Genomic DNA, 23,363 nt, shown 5'->3' on the forward strand with positions numbered 1-23,363 from the left:
CCTACGACGCCAGGGGTCCTGGGTTCGGATTCCGGTCTGGTGTTGATTGTTCTTTGTGAGTGTCCCTTCATCAATTTCATAAATCATCACTCATACTCACTGTCTCGATTAGCCAAAAGTGGCAGAAAAGCGACGTAAAATAACCTAGAAATCTCAAATAGGTCTAGGAAAAGCAGGTTTAGGATACTTCCATCATATTTAATATTGTTCCTTCAAGAAATCAATTTATTTTTGTCATAATCATGGCCATTGTTTCAATGGAATTTCAAAATATCAGACACAAATTTATATTTTCGGGTGCTTTACCTTGCAAGCATAATGGTGTACTCCAGATGCGCTTGGTTTTCTTTGGATTGTGGTGCGGTGACCAGTTTTTTTTTTAAAGAAAAAATAACGTGTAAGTAGGGAGGAATCCAGAATTTTTCTAGCAACATGTTAATACAACCTCAGCGACAACTGTTACCGTTGCACACGGACATTGGATTTCGATTTAGAAACCATTTGTTTTCGTAAATCCGTTTCTCTTCTTTTGAGTTTTGATTGAGTTGGTGTCTTAAGTCCACTTTATGCACAGTAAGGTTAATTGGGACTGGACCTACAGTTTATAGTGGGATCCAAACCACTATGTGCCTCCACCGGGTAGCGAACCTGGGACCCCTTCATTACGTTTCTCTTCTTTTGACTGATGCCAAGTACAAGGGACGATTATTGTGTTGGGGCAAGGGGAGAAATGCATTCTTGTCCCAATAGCCAGTCCGTCATACAGTCGTATATTTTTCACATCTTTGGTACGGTCTTTAATAGTTACGTACACTCATTGAAATGCGTTTGTAATCACATGTGATTGAAAAATTACTGATGTTTTTCACAGCTTCTAGAGTTCCACTTCATACTTGTCAATGTGACATTTTATTATTATTACCTGCCACAATCCAACTTGTCAGGTGCAATCTTCGAAATTCGAATATCCTTGAAGATTGATTGATTTGGTGTTTTAAGTCCACTTTATGCACCGTAAGGCTAATCGGGACTGGACCTACAATTTAAAGTGGGATCCGAACCACTATGAGCCTCCATCGGGTATCGAACACGAGACCCCTTGATTACAAGGAGACGACGCTACCACTGCGCCATCGGGGAGCTCTTCAATCTTTCAAATAAAAGGTAAAGTAATACCCAAGCTAGACAGAAATTAAGAAGTAGGAGTTGTAATGGTCGGGTTGAACATTACTGGTTTTGTATTATTGTATTAATTAATTGCCGGCCAGCTACAAGGTGTAGGGTTAAATAATATGTTTTCCATGTGTGTACTTTTATGATATTATTACATGTAAGTGTAAGTGCTTAATGAATTGTGATTTTTGCTGGATATTAGATTCCCCTGTTTTTTAGCTTCCCGGTTTGGGGGAAGCTACGGGGTTCACGTTCATGGACGTTTACCCCGACTATAAAAAAGGACCAGTTGGGCTTTAGAAAAAAAAAAACAGTTTTGTACTACCTTCACAACGACGAAGACCCTTCAAAATTCTTGTCCACTTATGGTGGCTAGACTGGTGACTGAATTTAATGTATCATTTGGCCAAGGAACCTACTTCGAAAGTTTAGTTCACTTATGGTGGCTAAACTAATGATGGGAAATATATGTAGCATTTGGTAAAGCCAACCCCTGTTTGAAATCCCCAAGATTCCCAATTAGCAAAAGATTTGCATTTGTACGATATTTCCAAATCGCATCATAATGCCTAGCGGGCTGAATGAGGATGCTGCGTAAGGAAACGCAAGACTAGTGGGAATATCAGTAAGTCGTGGGTAGGCTACAGAGATAGTTAGGCTAACTCTGTGTTAATGAAAGTACCAATGTGGCCGCGGTGGCTCAGTCGGTAACGCGTCTGACTACCATGCTAAAGGTCCCGGGTTCGATCCCCGGCCGGTTCAAATCCGGGAACTTTTCTAACGGTGGAAGCGGCCCCGGCGCCTACCCAGCGTCGAATAACATGGGTACCTGGGGGAAACCCTGGGGGGTAAAGGCGGTCAGGGGCGTGATGCTGATCACATCACCCCCACTCACGACCGGATCAAGAAAGTGTGGGGCGTTACCCCCACACCCCCTATACGCCTTCATGGCGTGGTGCTATGCACAGGGGAACACTTTACCTTTTTTTTTACCTTTTTTTTACCAATGGTTAGGCCATAGGTACGAATTTCCTTGAATTAAGGAAATTGGTTGATTATGTAAATGCACTTTGTAAATATGTAAATAATAGCAACGTATAATAAATCCATATAATCCTACTAGAAATGTAATGATTTGCTGAAGTAACTCCAAGAACTACAGTTACTGTCCATTTTTAACAAAATAATTTTTCACTTTCTGTACATGTGTAACGAACCAGGGAATAAAAATATAAATGTTATGTGAACCCCCCCCCCCCCCCTTCGTAATTCCGGCGCAAATATAATCTGCTCGCTTGGCACGCAAGGTGAGGTGGAAGGAGTGATTAAAAAGATACAAGGGAAGGGAAGTAATCCCGAGGGCCGGAGTTAAACCAGGGATTGGGGGGCCGAACTTTCACAGAGTCTTGTGGTGGTGTTTTAGCTGTGTGTTAAATTTAAGAATGCCCAAATTTTGTCTCTCTGGCTGTTGTAGTTTCTGAGATACTCACTTATGAGTGTCTCAGAAGCTATGGTTGACACGGAGGTACACGATGGATCTCGATGTTAATGTAGAACCTAACATTGTGATTTTTAAATCAAGGCTTATCGAGGTTAATCCCCGATGGAGGAACGTTGCACAGTGGTTCAGACCCCACTTTAAAATACAGATCCAATTATGGCGGTATCCAGGGGGAAGGGGACATTACCTACTTTCTAAAATAAATATAATGGCTAAAGTTTTAATATTACTTCAAAACATATCACTCCTCATTTCGTTCGTTGCCTCATTGACTTTTCATATTTCACCCCTAACGATCGAAAACCAAGTAAATAAAGTAGATTAAAATAGTCGCAATCTCGTACTATATGTTCTGTTGCAAGTGACCCAACAAAGGCCCTTAAAATCTCATGCCAGTGACGTTCGCTGTGCCGTCAAACAAATTCCGGTAATTGCACTTCCGTAATTTATTACTTCATCTTTCTTTGTCATGGTCAAGTGAAACCTCTAAACATTGATGTAAAATAGCCAGAAATATAAGTAAATCATGCAATTCAACATTTAGATTTACTATTTTATCGTTAAAGATAATCAGGTTGCACATAAATACCGTCAATATCAATATAATCTATAATCTTTGTGGCCCTTTGAAGATCGTTGAATATCTTAGAAGAAGCCCCACGAAGTGGTTCACCCACAGGGTAAAGTTGGTACCGCCTTTGTTCGTAGAGTGCTTACTCCAAGAAGGGAAAGTGTTAGAACTAACAAGCGAAGTACAATAAATGTGAAGAGAGTGACGGTTTTCACTTTCTGAAGGGGGAGATCTCTTCACTTTCTCTTCTTGCACCCCAGCCTGCTAACTCCACACGTGCCATTATGTAACCCCTTAACCATCTGAGGGATGTTTCTCTCATTGAGGCCAATTCTTAAAGGCAGGCTCCTTTTTATTGTGTTTTTGCGAGTTTGTGTGCAACACCCCTGTTGTTCCCCATCCCTCTGCACGCTTTCTCTGTCGACCCTTCTCTCTTAAATGTTTTAACATTTTCATCCCCATCACAGCCTCATCAATTTTACCAGAAGAGTTAGACATTCTGGTTCGAAAGATCGGTAATTTATGACGGCTTTCCCCATCTTTAGTGAGTTTTCGAAAATTACTTGATTGACCCCTAAAGCATTTCGTTTGAGTCGCACCCTTTTTTTCCCCGTAGTTCCACGCTTTTCACTGAAAACAATATAAGGCTGAAAGGTCTGTCTTCAGTGTCCCTACACTGACCAATCGCATGACTCTGAACTACCCTAGAGTTTCTAAAGTTCTTGCCTGAATTTATTGAAACTAATCAGTATTTGCTCACACATTGGAGTGTTCAGAGGACGGAAGAATCATACGTGCTGAAGGGTGAGTATTCTCTTGAACAACCACCACTGAAAATATTCATGTTTTTATATACTCCAGTGCATATGCTATTTGTTCCAAATTGCTTAGCTTTTATCGCTATTTTTATTTAGTCTTTTTTTTTCAATTCGCACATTCAGAATATTTCCTTCTGATGTTTTTAAAGTATCGTGAAAGAGTTTTTGCAGACCAATATGAATATGCAAACGGAAATTGTGTCTTCGGTCGTGTTTCTGGTAAAATAGATGCCAAACTCTGACAACACGCAGACTTGTAGCTTGGAGTGATCTCTTGAAGAGGCGTTCACGGGTTACTGGTGAGTGGGGGTGAGCTTGTTTCAAACATGTAAAACATGATACTTTTACTTTCAATAGTTAAACAGAAATGAAACATGAACTGCAACTAGAGATTTTTTTCTTTTTCTTTGTTCAAAGTGAGAATAGAATTCTGTGCTTTTTGAATTCATACATATAACGAAATTCTTCTATCAGAATTGTATTACTTTTGAGAAAAGTTGTTATGGTGGTTTCAAAAGCACTTTCATTGCGAGGAGAACAAGTGAGAAGATTTTTACTCTTCTTTCTATTTTTCTTAAAATGGACAACAATATTAATTTTACCGGTGAGAGGGGCTAGTTTTCATAGTAATAAGTATGAAGTTGTTATGACTAATATACAAATCAACATGGTGCTAGCGTATTGAGCAAGAACAAATTACTATTTTTTCTTTTTAAAAAGTCGATAATTTAAACTGAATTATTAGTTAAAATTTTGAAATTGAAGGGAATGCATTGTTCCTTCTCACTTGCACCTAGAAAATGTTCTCGTTTGCGATATAAGAGATGCAAATTTATTAGATATCAATAAACATATAAATTCTTTCTGACATGCATGTGAAGAAGAAGCATGGAAGGACATTGTGAAATACGATGAAAGGGGTCTCGGTCCAGGTTAGGCTAAGCCTCCCTCGCCCATGCCTAGCTAATGGTCTGACAACACGACATTAAAAAAGAGTGTAGAAACCCCAGTAAGTGGATGGCGAAATACATATAATTTAATTTGCAATGGTTCCATATTCCATACTGCTTTTCTACTATTTGCTACCTACCCTATAATACGTCGTTTTATTTTGAGAATATCTATACCAAAGGGTCAACACCGGTAGCAATGATAAGTTTAATTTTCCTGCTTGCTGCTATCGTGCGATTGTAATAGTCAGTTTATACTCGGCATATGCGTGTGCTATCAGTGCAACTATTTTACCAAAGCACTTAATTTCAATTTGGACTTGATCTTTTTTTACGCCGATTTTCTACAAATTTTGACTAATCGCGACGACGAAGATGAATGATTATCAGATGAACTGCATGAAGAGTCAGTAGTTTACGACTTTTGAGGCGAGTTTTGTCATAAATAGGAGTCCCCAAAGAGCCAGTTTCCACTTTCTAAGCACGGGTGAGTTTTCTCACACTAGTCTAGGCTTTGTAATTATTCCTCTAGCAAATATATGTGGTGAATATGCTTACCCTGGCTAAGGGAGTGTATTTACACCATTTCAACTGCATACAGTGCAAATGCACCCCCTAAGCTCGGGTGAGTATAACCACCCCTCATTTCGCGGGCGGGTAAATGCACTTCCCAAGTTCATGATGGAAAACTCACCTTTGTTTAGAACGAGGAAACTTGCCTTTTGTGGACGTCTATTTGTTACAAACCAAAGTCACCCCTGTAAGGTGAATTTACAGCGTTTGTTTATCAGTGTACTCAAAGCGCTCGGCTACCGGGACGTACTTAATTTCAATTGAATATCTGATACTACATATAATTGTATGTAATAATAATAATAATAATAATTAGAAATTCAAATGAACGTGTGTTGTGATTGCAGGGGTTTGGTGAAGGGTGTGGTCAGTAAAAAAGAGGTTGGGAACCACTGCATGAATATATCCAAAAGCTTCGGAATCAGAATCACGTGTACATTCTGTGTCGTAATAATACAACTGGGATTGTGTTTTAAATAATACCATGAACTTTGGGGAAAAAAGACCCCCCTAAATACGTAATTTGCAATGAAACCAATACTTTTATATATTATTATTAATGTTATGATTATAAACTTGGTGCATTTCTCTACTCGAAACAGCCGGCCCCCGTGGCGGAGTGGTTATCACATTGCGCTACGTTGCCAGGGGTCCCGGATTCAAATCCCGGCCTGGGCAGGGGTGTCACTTGTGAGTGTCACTTCATAAATTTCATCATATCATCACTCATCCTCATCCTCGCAAATTAGGCAAAAGTGGCACTAAAGGCGAAGTAAAATAAAGCAAATCAATCAATCAATAATCAATTAGCTGATGATCTAATATCTGGCATGTCAATGAAGGACAATTTTATTCAATGAAATTTGTGTTGTTTTATCTTTAACTTTATCGGATTTCGGTAATTTGATAAACCCTTTCATGTAACAAATTCATCATTCATCATCATCGTCACGATTAAACAAAAAGGTAGAATGGCGACGTGAAATAAGAAAAATAAATTAGAAATAAATATATTTTTCTTCTGGCATGCACTACAATGTATTTTCTGATGATTGTAAAGTCTCATACACATCAGTACCAAATAAAATATTCATACAGTGCAAATGAATGGAATACAAGTAGAAAGGAAGATTTCTACTTTCACTAATATTTCTAAGAAAGTCCCCATGTAATATTCTTGGAAAAGTCATACATATGTAGAAAGTAGGGATGGCCAAATCCGTTTTTTTTTTATATCCGGAATCCGGATAGTAAAAATGGAGAATCCGGATTTTGGAGGGAATTTGGATATCGGAGGGAATCCGGATTTTGAATGGAATCCAGATTTCGAATTCGATCCATCCTGGCTCACGCTTATTTTAAATATTTAAATAGTACGTAACTAAGTCTACTGAATATGTTTGCAGCTAATTCCAAACTGAGAAAGAGGAATGGTTGGCTAACTGAAAAGCAATGTGCAGTAGTATTGTACAACAGTTCTTTCTTTCCGCCAAACATGCCCACATTGCTCGATGACTCCTTATCTCTCGTAGCAGATGCACAAGAGCGATATTTTGATAGATTGCAAAAGTAACCGATGTCGTCCTTCACCTGTTGTAAAGTCTCTTGGCTATCATTCCTATCTCTCCTGTCGGATCACACTTTAAACTGTAGGTCCAGTCTCAATTGGCCTTACTGTGCATAAAGTGGACTTAAAACACCAACTCAATCAATCTATCTTTCCTGTGTGAATCTTGATATGGCCTCCATACTTCTCTCATTTATGTGTCCCTTCCCTGATGCCCTTCAACTGCTCAGTATGTACTTCATTTTGTACAGTCATGAACACATCTGGGTTGTAACAATTCCATTGAAAGTTAATGGAATTGTTATAACCCAGAAGTATCCGTAACTGCACAGGAGGTATTTTATCTTATCCCTTTAAATTAAGAAGAAATTTATCATAGCCCATACTTTATTAGTTGAACGACATATTACATTAATTGATTTGATTTATTTGATCTATTTAACTTCGCTTATCTTCAACTTTTGGCTAATTGCGAAGATGAGGATGAATTGTGATAAGATGAAGCAGGCGAGGAACAATCACAAACACATATGAGCAGATCACATAACCACAAAAAAGCTCCACGTAGGATTGTACTGGCTGTGAGTCCAGACGCCATAGTCTCGTTAGTCTGCTAAATGCAGTCCAGGGTGTACTACGTGGAAGACAGTCTGATATTGGGTTGGTAGATTAGAGTATATTGTTTAATTCATGAGACAATTATTGAAAATATGGGTCGAAATCAGTTTCCCTCCAAAATTTGCTTTCTCTCTGTAATCCGTTATCCTTCCACAACCTGTCTTGCCTCCGGTATTCTTCTCGCTCTGAAACCCGGATTCCCTTTGAAATCCAGATTTTATTCGAAATCCGGATTTCTTCCGAAATCCGGATATTATATTTTCCGAATCCGGATTTCAAATTCTCCGAATGCGGATTTCTTTTGGCCATCCCTAGAGAAAGGTGACTGGTTGCAAGTACGATTAAAAGAGATAAACAATTTATTACATAAGATGAATTATATTAAATTAGATTATAATTAGAAACAGTATCACGTTATACATTCTGAGAAGGTTCAGTGAAACTATCTGGACAACTTTTTTTCTTGGATCAGAAATTCCATTTCTGGCATTGTTTCTAAAATGGAAACCAGACCCTCAGGAGTCTTTTAAAGTTGTAAGTTTGCTAACCGCAACACGGTTTACTTCAAAGAAGGAAACACGTGGCCTTCATTTAGAACACTTCCCTTCGCGATAGCCACATCCCTCCTTATCCGACCCTCTCCCTCTCCTTCAATAATCATGTAATGTAAATTCCTGAACATAGTACATTTTCTTTTATTCAGAAAAAACAAAGAAGAAAAGTCAGCCAGAGGAGGTACAGTGCAATGCTGAGAAGGAGAAATCAGCTACATTGACAGAAGCGGAATTAGTGAAATTTGTGAAAACAGTTCGAGGAATTCATGTAAGTAGAATCATGTAAACATTAAAAGAAGTGGTTGATTTTCCTACATTTCACTATGAGCCACGTCCATACACAGGATTTTTTTGGGGGGGCCAAGCCCGAAACCTTCGTTTTATATATATATATATATATAAATAAATAAATCAAAGAAGGTAAAAGGAAACACTCACCGGACAGTAGAAAAATTCAAAATTTTCGCTAACTTCGTAGCATCATCGGTGTGAGGAGAAAGAGATGGAACCGGAAGTTGGGGCCCTGCAGAGTTGCCAGGTCTCAATCTACCAGCATGGTCAACAGTCACGAGTGGTTTGGGAATTGCAGATCTCCCATGAATACCCTGCTTGTGGAATTCTCTTCTGACTGTTTTGATGCTAACAGGGTTGTAAGCACTGTATTCAGCTCAGCAGTGACTTTTGGAGCCGTGGTGATCTTCTGCTTGGTCACAATCCTACCCAATGTGCGTCTGTCTCTGTCACGCAACACACACTTGTGTCCACGCTGGTGCTTTGCTGATGCTGTTTTTCTGGAAGTCTCGTAGGCAGTCATGATCTTCTAGACTGTGCCTCTTGATACATCAAACATTTCCGCTATTTTCATCACGGAAGCTCCCACCATACGCGCACCCACAATTTGCCCTCTTTGAAACTCTGTCAGCTCAGACATGATTCACGATAACCTGCACGGACCGGTCGCTGAACTGTAACTGGCCCATCTGTCAGGTATACCTCGCAGGAAGTGCCAGTGACCACAGCGCCACCTACCATTCAGATGCAAATCGTGTTTGAAATGGTTACCTGTTTTATACCAGGTGTTTCCATATTTTTGTCCATCCCCTGCATATATATATATATATATATATATATATATATATATATATATATATATATATAGGATAAAAGAAAGGAGGGCCACAAGGGCTAAATAAAAAGTGAAAGAGAAGAGAGGAAACACTCACCGAACGCAGAAAAACTTCAAACTTTCATGACGGTATGTTAAGAATGAAGAGTTAGTGTGACCTGCAGTGTTGTCAGGTCCCGAAAAAAAAAGTGTTGACAGTGCCACAAAAAACATAGGTGGTTGTTTCGCCAGGCTTGTCGAAAACTGTGAGTGGTCAGGGGTGGGTTGGGGAAAGGTGGTGGTGAGGGTGAGGATAGGGGTTGAGGGGCATTACTGGGTGGCCTTGTTCACACCTGGGGTGTGGTTGCATTGATAGTCGATATGTAGGCCCTCTCCCATCTTCTATGTATTGAGGTGTTGGTGGATTGGGGCAAGGAGTGGACGATCTCTACCTGGAAGCAGTCATTAAAATGAATATTGTGGTGATTGGTGTGAATGGCAACAGCAAAGTCCAGGTTTTGGGTAGAGGAGCGGTGGTTGTTGATGCGGAGGTTCAGGGCTGTGGATGTTTCCCCCAGGTAGAAGCTCCCAAAGATGTTACAGGTGAGGATATAAATTAGGGTAGAGCTGTAGCAGGTTCCTTTGATGTAAAGGGTGAATTTGCCGATGTCAGTATGGATTTGGAGGGTGCGGGAAGTGATAAATATGGGGCAGGTTTTGCACCTTGGGCGGTTGCATTTGTGGGTGGGTGCGAGTTGATTGTGAGTAGGTGGATTGTGGTGGACCAGGATGTTTTGGAGATTGGGAGGGTGTTTGAAAACCACTCAGGACTTGTCGGGGAAGATATTTCTGGTATCAGGATCACTGTGCAGGATGGGAAGGAGGGAACGTAGAGTGTGTCTAATTTTGTTGAGGTGGGGGTGATATTGGGTGACAAGTGAAGGGGAATTGGTGGGAGTGTATGAAGCAGCTCGGGATATTTGTTTAGTAACCAGGGTGGAAGGATATCCACGGTTGGTCAAGGCTTGGTGTAAGCGGAGGTTATAGTTCTGTCTGGAGGTGGGTGAGGTGTTGAGGCATTGACCTCTTAGGGTCAGGGAGAATGGGATGGCTTTCTTGGTTTGGAATGGATGGGAGCTGGAGAAGTGTAGATATTGCATATAGTTGGTAGGTTTGATGTGGATGGAGGTTTCCAAATGTCCTTCCTTCATGTGCACATCCACATCCAAGAAGGTGATTTGGTTGGTGGAGTGGGTCCAGGTGAAATTGATGGAGCTGAAGTGGTTAAGTTTGTCTAGGAAGGTGGTCAAGGAAGGTTCTGCATGGGTCCAAAGCATGAAGATGTCATCGATGAAACAGAGCCGGAGGAGAGGTTTGAGGGATTGGGTCTCCAGGAACTCTTTTTCAAGTTTGCCCATGAACAGGTTGGCATAGAATGGGGCCATTCTGCCCATGACCTCCAAATCCGGTGCACAGCCTTCAATCCCCTTCAAAGTACTCTCCACTTGCATTAAGATACTTATCCAATCTTTGATTCCATTTTTCAAGACATTTTTTAAAGTCATCTTTTGTGATGCGTGACAGCGCCTCCGTCGTTTTTTTCTTCACCTCAGCAATATCAGCAAAACGCTTTCCTTTCATGTCTCCTTTCATTCTAGGAAACAAAAAAAGTCGCACGGGACAAGGTCGGGTGAGTATGGGGGGTGAGGAACAGTGGTCATACCATTTTTGGTCAAGAATTGTCGTACAGACAGGGCTGTGTGAGCCGGGCATTGTCATGATGGAAAAACCAGTCACCTTACTGCCACAAATCGGGCTGCTTCCGCTGCTCTTGCGCAATCGTTTCAAAACTTTCAAGTAGAAAGCCTGGTTAATTGTCTGACCCTGCAGAACACACTCTGAATGGATGACTCCTCTCACATCGAAAAAACAAAGCAGCATTGTTTTAATGTTTGATTTCACCTGACGAGCTTTCTTGTGGCCCTAGCTTACTTGAAGTCTTCCACTGGCTTGATTGTTGCTTCGATTCGGGATCTTAAGCATAGCACCACGTTTCGTCACCTGTGATAATTTTTGAAAAAAAGTTTGGATCATTTTGGGACTCTTATTTCAAAGCACGGCATGCTTCCACGCGACCTTGTTTTTGTTCAGCAGTCAGCAGTTGTGGCACGAATTTGGCAGCCACCCTTTTCATTCCAAAATCGTCTGTCAAAATTCGCTGCACTGAACTCCAAGTCACTCCCGACAGCTCCACAATTTGTTCATTGGTCCGTCGTCGATCTTCGTTGATGATTTCACGAATTTTTTCAACATTGTCATGTGTTCGGGCCTTGGAAGGACAACCAGAACAAGGTTTGTCATAAATTGACATTTCACCATTTTTGAAACTGGAAAACCACTCAAACACTTGAGTTTTCCCCATAGCATCGTCCTTGTACGCAGTTTTTAACATTTCAAAGAGTTTGTGTTCCACTCTTTCCGAGAAAAAAGCAGAATTTCACCACCGCACGCTGTTCCTGAAAATCAGCCATTGCAAAAACGACGATCACACAAAACAGCTGTCACTCTAAACTCCGCTGAAACGTGTCCTGACCTGCTTCAGCGACGGAACTCTGCTTACGGACTCAGGAAGGTTTGCTCTATGCGCTCCTAGCGGCAAAATACGGTACTACAAAAGCTCTGCCTACCACAAAATTAGTTGGGTTTCTTTTGGGTATGCCCACATATACACACACACACACAAATGAAGAAGGAGACAGTAAACACTTACCACATTAAAGGAAAAAGTTTGATATTTCATGACCTAGGCCACATTTTCAATGGAGAAGAAAAAAATTCACAGAATGACAAAGAGTAAGAGCACAGAATATTAACTGTGGCGTTGGTACAAAGTTGCAAGAGAAAGACAATAGGATACAAATATAAGTTACTTTCACCAGTGTTTACTGCATAGGATGGGTAGTTTTTGGGGAAGAAGGGAAAAGGTTATTGGTTGGCTAGGTTAAGTCCGGGGGGTATAGTGGCGTGCATGCCTGATATATAGGCCCTTTCCCATCGCCTGCGGAAAGACGTGTCTGAGGGGGGGGGGGGAGGTAAAAGATGGATTATGGCAACATGGAAACAGTTGTTGAAGGTGGTATTATGGCTGTTGGTGTGGATGGCAACTGTGAAATCAGAGTTTTGGGTGGAGGATTGGTGATTATTGATCCTTAGATTCAAGGGGGTGGAGGTTTCTCCCAGGTTGAAGTTACTGCAGATTGGGCAGATAAGGGTGTAAATCAGGTTGGATGAGTGGCAGGTGCCCTTGGGGTGAAGTCACTTGCAGCTGTGGGGATCAGAAGGGTGGGGGAGGTGATGAGTATGGGGCCAATGTTGCACCTGGGTTTGTTGCACCTGTGAGCTGGGGGGAGTGGTGTGGAAGAGGTGGGAGTGTTTTGAACCAAAATGTTCTTTAGAAAGAGACTGCACTGGAAGTTGGGGCCCTGCAGAGTTGTCAGGTCACCATCGAAGAAGCGGTGCGTAGCACGAAAAAACACTGTTTCGTCAACAGGCTTGTCGTAAACTGTGAGTGTGTGGGATGGGTTGGGAGGGACAGAGGGATGAGGTGGGTTTGGGAGGGAGGGTTCGCTAAGGTGGAGACCTTACCGGTTGACCTTGTTCAGGCCAGGTGGAGTGGTTGCACTTGTGGCCGATATATAGGCCCTCTCCCATTTTTTGCGAACAGAAGGGTTAGCTGGTTGGGGTAAGAGATGGATGATCGCTACCCGGAAGCAGTCATTGAAAGGGATGTTGTGGTGGTTGGTGTGGACGGTGACAGTGAAGTCCAGGTTATGGGTGGAGGAGCGGTGGTTATTGATGCGGAGGTTGAGGGCAGTAGATGTTTCCCCAGGGAAAAATCACCATAGATGTTGCAGGTGAGGATGTAATTAGGTTTGAGGCATGGCAGATCCCCTTGGGATGGAGGGTAAATTTGCCAGTGGCCGTGTGCACCTGGAGGGTGTGAGAGGTAATGAGGATGGGGCAGATCTTGCACCTGGGCTGGTTGCATTTATGGGCAGGGGGGTGTTGGTTGTGTGGTGAAGGAGTGTTGTGGACCAGGATGTTTTGGAGGTTGAGGGGGCATTTGAAAACCACTCTGGGCTTGTTGGGTAATATGTTTTTGGTTTCAGGATCACTGAGGAGAATGGGGAGAAGAGAGGGTAGTATGTGCCTGATTTTGTTGAGGTGGGGATGATATTGGGTGATGAGTGCAGGTGGGTTGGTGGCAGCAGGTTTCTTGGTGGTAGTGGTGTGTGATGCAGCTCGCGATATTTGCTTGGTGACCAGGATGGAGGGATATCCACGGTTGACCAGGGCCTGGTGTAGGCGGAGGTTATAATTCTGGTGGGACTTGGTTGAAGTGTGAAGTGTTCAGGTGCTGTCTCCTGAAGGCCAGAGAGAATGGAATGGCTTTTTTGGTGTGGAACGGGTGGGAGCTGGAGAATTGTAGGTATTGCATGTGGTTGGTGAGTTTTATGTGGATGGAGGTAGTCAGGTGTCCTCCCTCGATGTGCACAACCACATCCAGGAAGGTGATCTGGTTGGGGGAGTGCATCCAGGTGACATTTACGGAACGGAAGTGATTAAGTCGGTCCAGGAAAGCTGGATAAAGGTAAACGTTTTTATGCGTTTACAAAGACAATATTTCTAAACACATTATTGAAAATGAATATATATGCGTACGTATTGTGTGTGTGTGTGTGTGTGTGTGTGTGTGTGTGTGTGTGTGTGTGGTGTTTATATTGTGTAGTAGTTGTGGTGTGTTTGTGTTTATATTGTGTTATAGTTGTGATGTGTTTGTGTGTGTCTTGTGTAGCAGTTGTGCTGTAAAATGTATTTGTGTTCGTCTTGTGTAGTAATTGTGCTGTCTAATGTGTTTGTCTTGTGTAGTAGTTGCTCCATTCTTATTGGGGGTTAGGCGTAGAGCTGACAACTCTGCACTGTAAAAAGACATGTCAAGAAACAGCAATACATATTTTTATCCCATCCAACAATTATTTATATTTTTTTTTTGAGGATTTGTTCATCTGTAACGCGTTACTTACGCATGAGTATATAACGTTACTATCACAAAAAGCCAACGATTTGACGCTACTACTTGGAAGGAAAAACTTAACGGAAGGTAAAATGCCAAGAAGGGGGAGGGGGAATTTGACGCATAAGAATTTACATATGAGTCCCTTTTTGGTTAAATATTCTTTTGCAATCCCTCTTCAATATTCCACAAAGACGAATAATCTACACTGTAGCAAAATGGAGGTTATCTTTAGTCAGTTCCCTGTTTAACGACACATTCGCAATTCTATGGCAAATGGGCAAAATCTAGAAAAATCATGCACGTGAGGACAGCATGACTAGTGGGTAGCCATTTCGCAAATTTTATGAGAGCATGCTCACAACGGTCGAACATAGGATATTGTTTCTGCTTAAGGAACAGTCAAAATTTCACCTTTTGTGTCATGGTTTCTTTTTCAAAAGGGAATGAATGAGTTCGTGCTTCAAAAAAAATAACAAAAGGTTCAAAAGTAGATGGGTACTGCAAGCTGCACTGGGTTCGAGATTTTATGTTCACTTCACTATAGGTCCTTTTGGCCGCAATTTTACCAGAACTTTCCCATTCTACATACCTTAAATGTGTATTACACAATCTGTCTTCGGTGACATGGCGAGTCAATTCACAGTCCGGGATCTAGATCGTCTAAAGCATGCTCCTGTTGCTCGTCATGAAAAAACCTCAAGTTCTATGATACGGTACTAGAAGATTGGGCTGATAAAAGAGCGACTGCACCTGCCTGGTGATAGTATGTCCCTTCAAGTTCCCATCTATGCACGAAGTGGAAGTGTGTGGGAGGACCAGCAATTTCCGCGTAATTTTTGGGGAAGTACCAGGTAGTGTCGCCAGGAGGCAGCACGTCTGTATACAGCATACAGAGGGAGCTACCCTCTGGCGGCGGACATGAGAACTTCGTTTTTTTTTATCTTCTTTAAACGAAAGTTCCTTCTATAAACTGTGACGGTGCAGGTTTTTATATAATATATAATCGCATCGTCACAAAGGCCATGGATGTTCCCAAGGTAAAATATTCCGGAGGTAAAATAGTCCCCCATTCGGATCTCCGGGTGGGGACTACTTTGGGAGGTCCCTGGACTAAGGATAAGATCTACATTCGGAATAAGGATATTAAATTAGTCACCTGGAATGTTCTGAGCCTTTACCGGCCTGGGGCATTTCAGTGTACAGTTAATGAGATAGTTAAGTATAAATTAGATGTAGTAGCTGTCCAGGAAGTTAGGTGGCCAGGAGAAGGGAATTGTAAAACTAAAAATTATACTTTTTTCTATGGTGGTACTGAAAATCATAATTTTGGAACAGGCTTTTTCATAAATAATAGAATTATCTCGGCTCTTAAAACAGTAGAATTTATTAATGATAGGATATCATATGCAGTTTTACAGGGTAGGTGGTGTAAAATTATTTTAATAAACATTCATGCACCAATGGAAGATAAAGATGACAATACTAAAGATGATTTTTATACAGAGTTAGAACAGGTCTTTGATAAATTTTCTCAGTATGATATGAAAATTCTGTTAGGTGACTGTAATGCACAGATTGGCAAAGAAGAGACATTTAAACCCACGATTGGTAAAGAAAGTCTTCATGAATTAAGTAATGATAATGGTATAAGATTGATTACTTTTGCAACCTCAAAGAATTTAATTGTGAAAAGTACAACTTTTAAACATAAAGATATCCATAAATATACCTGGTCTTCTCCAGATGGTAAAACTCATAATCAGATAGATCATATTCTCATTGATAAGAGAAGGCATACTAGTATAATTGACTTTCGTACACATAGAGGTGCTGACTGTGCCAGTGACCATTATTTAGTAATTACTAAATTAAGAGAAAGACTTTCAGTGATAAATCATAAGCAACAAAATCTAAAAGTTCTAAAATTTGATACAGGAAAGTTTACTGATGAAAGAATTAAGAAAGATTACCAAATTAAACTGTCAAATAGATTTGATGTTTTGCAGGATTTAAATGATGACGAAAATCTAAATGAGACAGACATAAATAAGAATTGGGAGAACATACATAATGCAATAGAATCAGCAGCTAAAGAAAGTATAGGATACCATAAACCAAGAAAAAGTAAGCCATGGTTTGATAATGAATGTCATAGTCTAATAGAAATAAGAGATCAGGCTAGACTTAGGTGGTTAAATAACTCGGATGATACAAATCTAAGCAATCATAATAGAATAAAGCGAGAAGTTAGTTAACTACGTTTAGAAGTAAAAAAAGAGATTACTTGAAAAGCAAAATTAACGAAATTGAAACAAACAGCAAGAACAAAAATATCATAAATTTATATAAATGTGTAAATGAATTTAGAAAGGGGTGGCAACCTAAAGTAAACTTGATAAAAGATAAAGAAGGTGATTTTCTAGCTGACCCAAGCGATATTCTAAATAGATGGAAGAACTACTTTAATGACCTTTTAAATGTCGTTGTAGGAGATCAATCAGAAGTAAATGAAGTACACACAGCAGAACCTTTAGTTCCAGAACCTAACTTGACTGAAGTTAAAGATGCTATTAAAAGGTTAAAGAATAACAAAACACCTGGCATTGATTTAGTACCAGCTGAGTTAATTAAATATGGTGGAAATTCATTAATATGTCAAATTCATAAATTAATTTGTTTAATATGGAATAAAGAAGAAATCCCTCAACAGTGGAAAGAATCCATAATCGTTCCTGTGTTTAAAAAAGGTGATAAAATGAACTGCAATAATTACCGTGGAATTTCTCTACTCTCAACAACATACAAAATATTGTCTAACATTCTTTTAATAAGACTAACCCCATATGCTAATGAAATTATAGGTGATTATCAATGTGGATTTAAACGTAACAGATCAACTAGAGATCAAATTTTTCACATCAGACAGACACTTGAAAAAAAAAGTTGCAATATAATCAAAATGTCCATCAGCTATTCATTGATTTCAAAAAAGCATATGATTCGGTCAAAAGAGATAAATTATATAATATATTAGTAGAGTTTGGAATACCTAAGAAGTTTGTTAGTATGATAAAAATATGCACCAGTGAAACAGAAAGTAAAATTCATGTGGGTATTAATATGTCTGACAAATTTACAATTCATGATGGGTTAAAACAAGGAGATGCATTATCTCCATTGCTCTTCAATTTTGCCTTAGAATATGCTGTAAGGAAGGTAAAAGAAACTAATGAAGGACTGAAATTAAATGGTATGACTCAGTTGTTAGCATGTGCAAATGATGTAGACTTACCGGGGGATGATGTGAATACAATTAAGAATAATGCTAAAATATTTTTCAAAACTGCTAAAGACATAGGTTTGGAAGTTAACAAAGAGAAAACTAAATATATGCTTACAGGCCGAAACCAAGTGTTAGGTAATAATCAAAATCTAATATTATTGATAACAACTCATTTGAACCAGTTTCGAAATTCAAATACTTAGGAGTAATATTAACAAATGAAAATTATATTAAAGAGGAAATAAAAAGTAGGCTTAATTCAGGAAATGCATGTTACTTCTCTGTTCATAAACTTTTGTCTTCTCATTTAATATCTAAGAAACTAAAAGTTAAAATATACAAAACCATAAGTTTGCCTGTAGTATTATATGGATGTGAAACTTGGTCCCTTACATTGAAAGAGGAACATAAATTGAGAGTATTTGAAAATAAGATCCTTAGGAAAATCTTTGGACCTAAAAGTGATGATGAGACAGGTGAGTGGAGAATTTTACATAGTTTAGAACTACATACTTTGTACTCATGTCCAGATATTATTAGAATAATTAAATCAAGAAGACTTAGGTGGGCAGGCCATGTAGCACGAATGGGAGAGGAAAGAGGAGTTTACAGGATTCTTGTTGGGAAACCTGATGGTAAGAGACCTGTAGGAAAGCCAAGACGAAGATGGAGGGACAACGTTGAGATGGACCTAATGGAATTCGGTAGGGATGGAAAAGAGTATATAGATCTTGCTCAAGATAGGGACAGATGGAATTCCTGTGTTGCTGCAGCCATGAACCTTCGGGTTTAAGAAGGCTAGAGAGTTAGTTAGTTAGGAAAGCTGATAAGGTTGGTTGTCCATGTGTCCAGACCATGAAGATGTTGTTGATGAAGCAGAGCCAAAGGAGGGGTTGGGTAGCCAAGAATTATATATATATACAGGGTCCGTTTTGAATGTATCCGAACTGTCAGCAGTACGGCGCGAGAATCGGTCGAGGGTTCTGGTAGTGGGGACCTTAACCTTTAAAACAAGGCCTCGCTCAGTTGCCTGCGAGCAGTGGTTGACGTGCAATCGCTCGTGTTGTGTACACGGAAAAAACGTCGCGTCGAGAATTTTCAGTTTGTAGAAATGGAGCGCATTTTGGAACAGCGCTGCACTGTGAAATTTTGTGTTAAATTGAAAAAGAAATTTACGGAGACTTTAACCATGCTACGGGAGGCAAATATGACCCTGAAAGCAAGAGACAAAGTTGAGAATGACATGCCTCCGCGTCCCCTTTGTAAAAAGAAGACCCGGATGTCAAAATAAAAGGTGAAGACAATGTTCCTTGTCTTTTTCGACGTGAAGGGGTTCGTGCACAAAGAATTAGTATCTGCTGGGACCACCGTGAATGCAGCATACTACAAAACAGTGCTTCAGCGTCTCCGACAGGGGGTCCAGCGCGTCCGGTCTGACATCGCCGACAGGTGGGTGCTTCACCACGACAACGCACCGGCTCACACAGTGCTGTTGGTTGGTGAGTTTTTGGCCAACGCAAGTGTGGCAATGCTGCCACATCCCCCTTACAGCCCGGACTTGGCACTGGCCGACTTCTTTTTGTTTCCCAAGGTCAAAAGAGTGCTCAAGGGGAAGCGTTTTGCGTCAATTGAAGAAGTTCAAGCTGCCACGACCACAGCATTAAAGAGGGTGTCAGTCAAGGACTTCCAGGACTGGTGTGAACAGTGGAAAAGTCGCTATACTCACTGTATTGAGGCTGAAGGTGCCTACATTGAAGAATATTGACAGCAGTTGTAATTGTCATCATTAAATTGTTTGCAAATAAATAAGTTTGGATACTTTCAGAACGGACCCTGTATATATAATTATGAAATATGTCAATTATTAAATGATTAATTAATATCATTATTTATTTATATATATTTATATTTATAAACATATATAAACAAATTAATTTGCTACAATATAAACTTACAAATTAATTCCTTTAACGACTGGTTCAAAATGTTAAGAAATTAGAAGATAGGTGAAATGTTTTTAATAAGTGTTACTTATTATTTAATTATTGTTTTTTATTAAAAATGATGATTAAATTTTCATACTTTTACTGTGTTATGTTTTTATAATGGTGTAAATCTATTAATGGTCTCTCGAAAGGAAATATTTCCTTATCAAAGTTGTGGCTAGAGATTTCAGTGTCCAGTATGAGAATTTTTCCGCACCCCCCTACCTAGAACTCTTTTCCGCTGAATCCGATGAAAAGAAAACTTAGCATTCAAGAAATGTGGCTAATAAAAGGACAGTCGGTTGTGCATCCCACACCATCTTCATTGAAGCAGTGTGTTTTATTGTTCACATCTGCAAAATCGATTGCAAATTAAAGATAACTAGGTGGAGGGACAAAAAATGCGAAACTTTAAGATGACATTACTTTCCTATTAAATTAACATGTAAGTGCTATGTTTTATTCCTGATGAAAGGAGGTGAGAAATGGAGGAGAAATGACAGGTCGGTCTAGTCCGATTTCTATGTTCCAGGGGCCTAGGGTGACAATGACAACCACCTTCGCAGCTAGGGTTCCATTTCTTCCTAGTCCAATTTGATATAATTTTAAAATCTTATCTATGACTGTAAAAGTACGTTTTTACCCCATGCTGAGCCCTAATCAGAGAGAGATAGATAAATGGATAGATAGAGAGAGAGAGAGAACAAGAGATGTATGCAACATTCACACGCAGGCAGACATCATTGTTTGTTATTCCTTCTTTGTATGTGTTTATGATATTATTCTTAGTAAAGTATGTTTGAAGTCCAAACTAATTTCTTATCTTTGTTGTTATACCACAAACTCTTACCCTTGGAAAATTTTAATGGGGGAAACATTTTAATAGAACAAGATCGTTGGTGGGAAGGTGGGAGAACCCATTTACACCATGGGAATTCGTACCCTGAATGTGACGGACCACCAACGCAATGGAATGATCATTATAATGAACAACATGTCTGAATGTGAATTAACTGCAAAAAGAGGACATTTTCTTATCAAGACTGCAGTTCGAAAAAAGTCACAACAGGGAGTAAATATGGTGAACTGTCCCGACCAAATTGGAATATATAGTAGCTTCGCATAAATGGTTATAAAACTAATGTTACTAAATATAGTAGACTGCAGACTTCTGGAGAGACAACCCATTCATTTATGCAAGAAGAAAATCTAAATTCTTTCAAAATCTTAAAAATTATCCATGTTGTTTTTGTAGGTTTGCATCATAATATTTCATGGCTCGAGGGGGGAAGGCATGGCCCCCTTGCCCCCCCTTCCTGGCTAGGGGCATGTTATGCGCTGTAGGAATTATTTTGTGCATGTGTTCCATTCTGCAGCTTGTTTCTTTTGACCATTGTATGAATTTTTGTAATGTTAATAGTGTTTCTCCAAAGAACTGCTTTTTCTGTGAATTCCACTAGTCCTACAAATTCACACGCTATTCTGTGTGTAAAGAATAATTCTTTTTAATTGTTCACTTTACATGCTTGTTATCAGTGGCATAGAGTGTGACCTTTCCAGTAGCGTAGCCTACTATGATGAAGGCTATTGTTATAAATTGCACTGATTGTGTTCTGTTAAATTCAATTGATGGCTGCATTCTTTTCATGCCTACCACAAAGAGCATCCTATCAATAAAAGTATGCTGTGTTAGATAAAGGAAATATCAAACAAATGAAAATAATCTGATCTAGAATTTCTAAGTGAATTTAAAAATAAATCCCTCTCTCTCAGTCCCTCCTCCTTTATTCTTTAGTTACAAATGTAGATTAAAACCAAGCTACAATGAGGTAGTGTTCTTTTTCTAAAATTTATCAGAAGTGCTTTCTCTCTCATTATTATGTATCGCATCATGCTGTATTTGAACAATTAGAATTGAATGTATGATATGAGAAAATGTAAAATACAGGAAGTTGGAAGTGGGGTGCCATGAATAGTTGTTATGTGGTGGGGTAGGTCAACTCGACATGATGTTTGAGGCATACATTGCTTGTAGCAAAGTCAAAATTTTGAGCATTAAATATCACCTAGCAAAGCCCTAATTTGTGTAAGTGATAATTTTATCAATTATCTTTATTATCAGTTATTATAGTTACTTTATCAAATATTTGCAAATTTTTGTCACGTCCTTTGTGGTTTCTTTTCAGCTGTGCAAGAAAGTAGAACATGTGGTTCTCTGTGGAAGGGATGATTATGGAAACAAGATAGTGATGATGCCCTCAGATGTTGAAAGCATTGTTTCATTCAAGAAACAGTACAATAAACCAATTTACCGTATTGTAAAACCTCGTAAGTGCTTACTTTTTTGTACTTGCTATGTCATTGAAGTCAAGTAACAATTATGTGTAGGACCGTAAGGAGGGGGGGGATTAGGGAGAATGGTAAAGGGTGGCAATCACTTCTGTCAAAGTGTCTTACACCAAGGGAGCTTTCAAACTGAAGTGACAAGTGGCATGCACTGGAATATGCATTTCCTCTGCTGTCTTCAAAGAAATAATTCACTATGCATGCATGACCAACAGACCAAGGTGATTCAGTGCATACAGTTTAGAAAATGGCCTAGTCCAAGTGACACACAAGCGACATGTGTAGCTTGAGGTGTGTCACTCTGATATGAAAGGTTGCATGTATTTCTGAAGGTTTGTTTCCAAGTGACATGTGTCACGTATCACTTGAAGTTTGTCAGTTCAATCTGAAAGCTTCCTAAGAGTAAGTTTTTAATTAACAACTCTTTCATGTCTAAACAGAGGATTTCCTTTTAGGTCTAAAATTAAGGGATCAACCTTCTCCTAGACACCTAAATGTAACAATTAATGTAGTTAATATCAGGGAAATGTGAAGCCTACTGTTATGTCGGAAGTTAAGCATCATCCTATAATATAAGAGTAAGTTGTAATCTCCTATCTTTGATTTCTAAAAATGCCATAATGATTGAGAAACATAATTAAGTGCTTGAAGAAATTGGCAATACAAACAACATAATAAACATGCCTGATAGAAGTTACATCCATGTCCCTCTGGGGGAAATGGGACAAGAAAGTTTATTTTACACTGGATTGAGTAAAACATTCTTTCAAACCGTGCTTCAGTTTGGAGTTACCATGTTTCCGCAAGGATGTGAACTAGTCTCATAATTCTCAGGTCCTTATAATAATTACTGAAAATTAGTGACTGAAATGAAATTATATCTGCAAAATACATAATTTTGGACTGACATTCATTTTCCACAGGAAGTGAGAGGGGGCGGTGGATACCCTTGTCAGCAACCAGAACTGTGACAAAGAGAGACAAAATCTCTTCACAGATTTAACTGGTATCCACTATGGACTTCATCTCTGCCCTTGGAAATGTATGAACCTTGAAACATGCCACATAGTCAAAGGATTCCAAAACCAGTAGACCGACACCATAGTACTGGGGCATTCCATTATCATGGGTGGGACATGCGGACTTTTATATTAGTAACTATTATACTGATATAACATTTTTCTCACAATTTCTGTGCAATGAAATATGAAACTTAATACTTTTGGTTAAACACCTAATCTT

At 39.5% G+C, this 23,363-nt stretch overlaps 1 protein-coding gene across 2 annotated transcripts in view; it reads left to right on the forward strand.

The window, feature by feature from the left end:
• Positions 1-23,363, forward strand: part of LOC145985063 (uncharacterized) — a 224,514-nt gene that overhangs the window by 166,651 nt on the left and 34,500 nt on the right. For both annotated transcript variants that reach the window (XM_083118618.1, XM_083118619.1), the window contains 2 exons: positions 8,475-8,593; positions 21,962-22,103. In XM_083118618.1, the coding sequence (XP_082974744.1) occupies positions 8,475-8,593; positions 21,962-22,103 (261 nt within the window). The remainder of the gene's footprint in view (positions 1-8,474; positions 8,594-21,961; positions 22,104-23,363) is intronic.

Source organism: Lepisma saccharinum, chromosome 3, assembly GCF_977018435.1.
Source record: "Lepisma saccharinum chromosome 3, izLepSacc3.1, whole genome shotgun sequence".
Classification (NCBI taxonomy): domain Eukaryota; kingdom Metazoa; phylum Arthropoda; class Insecta; order Zygentoma; family Lepismatidae; genus Lepisma; species Lepisma saccharinum.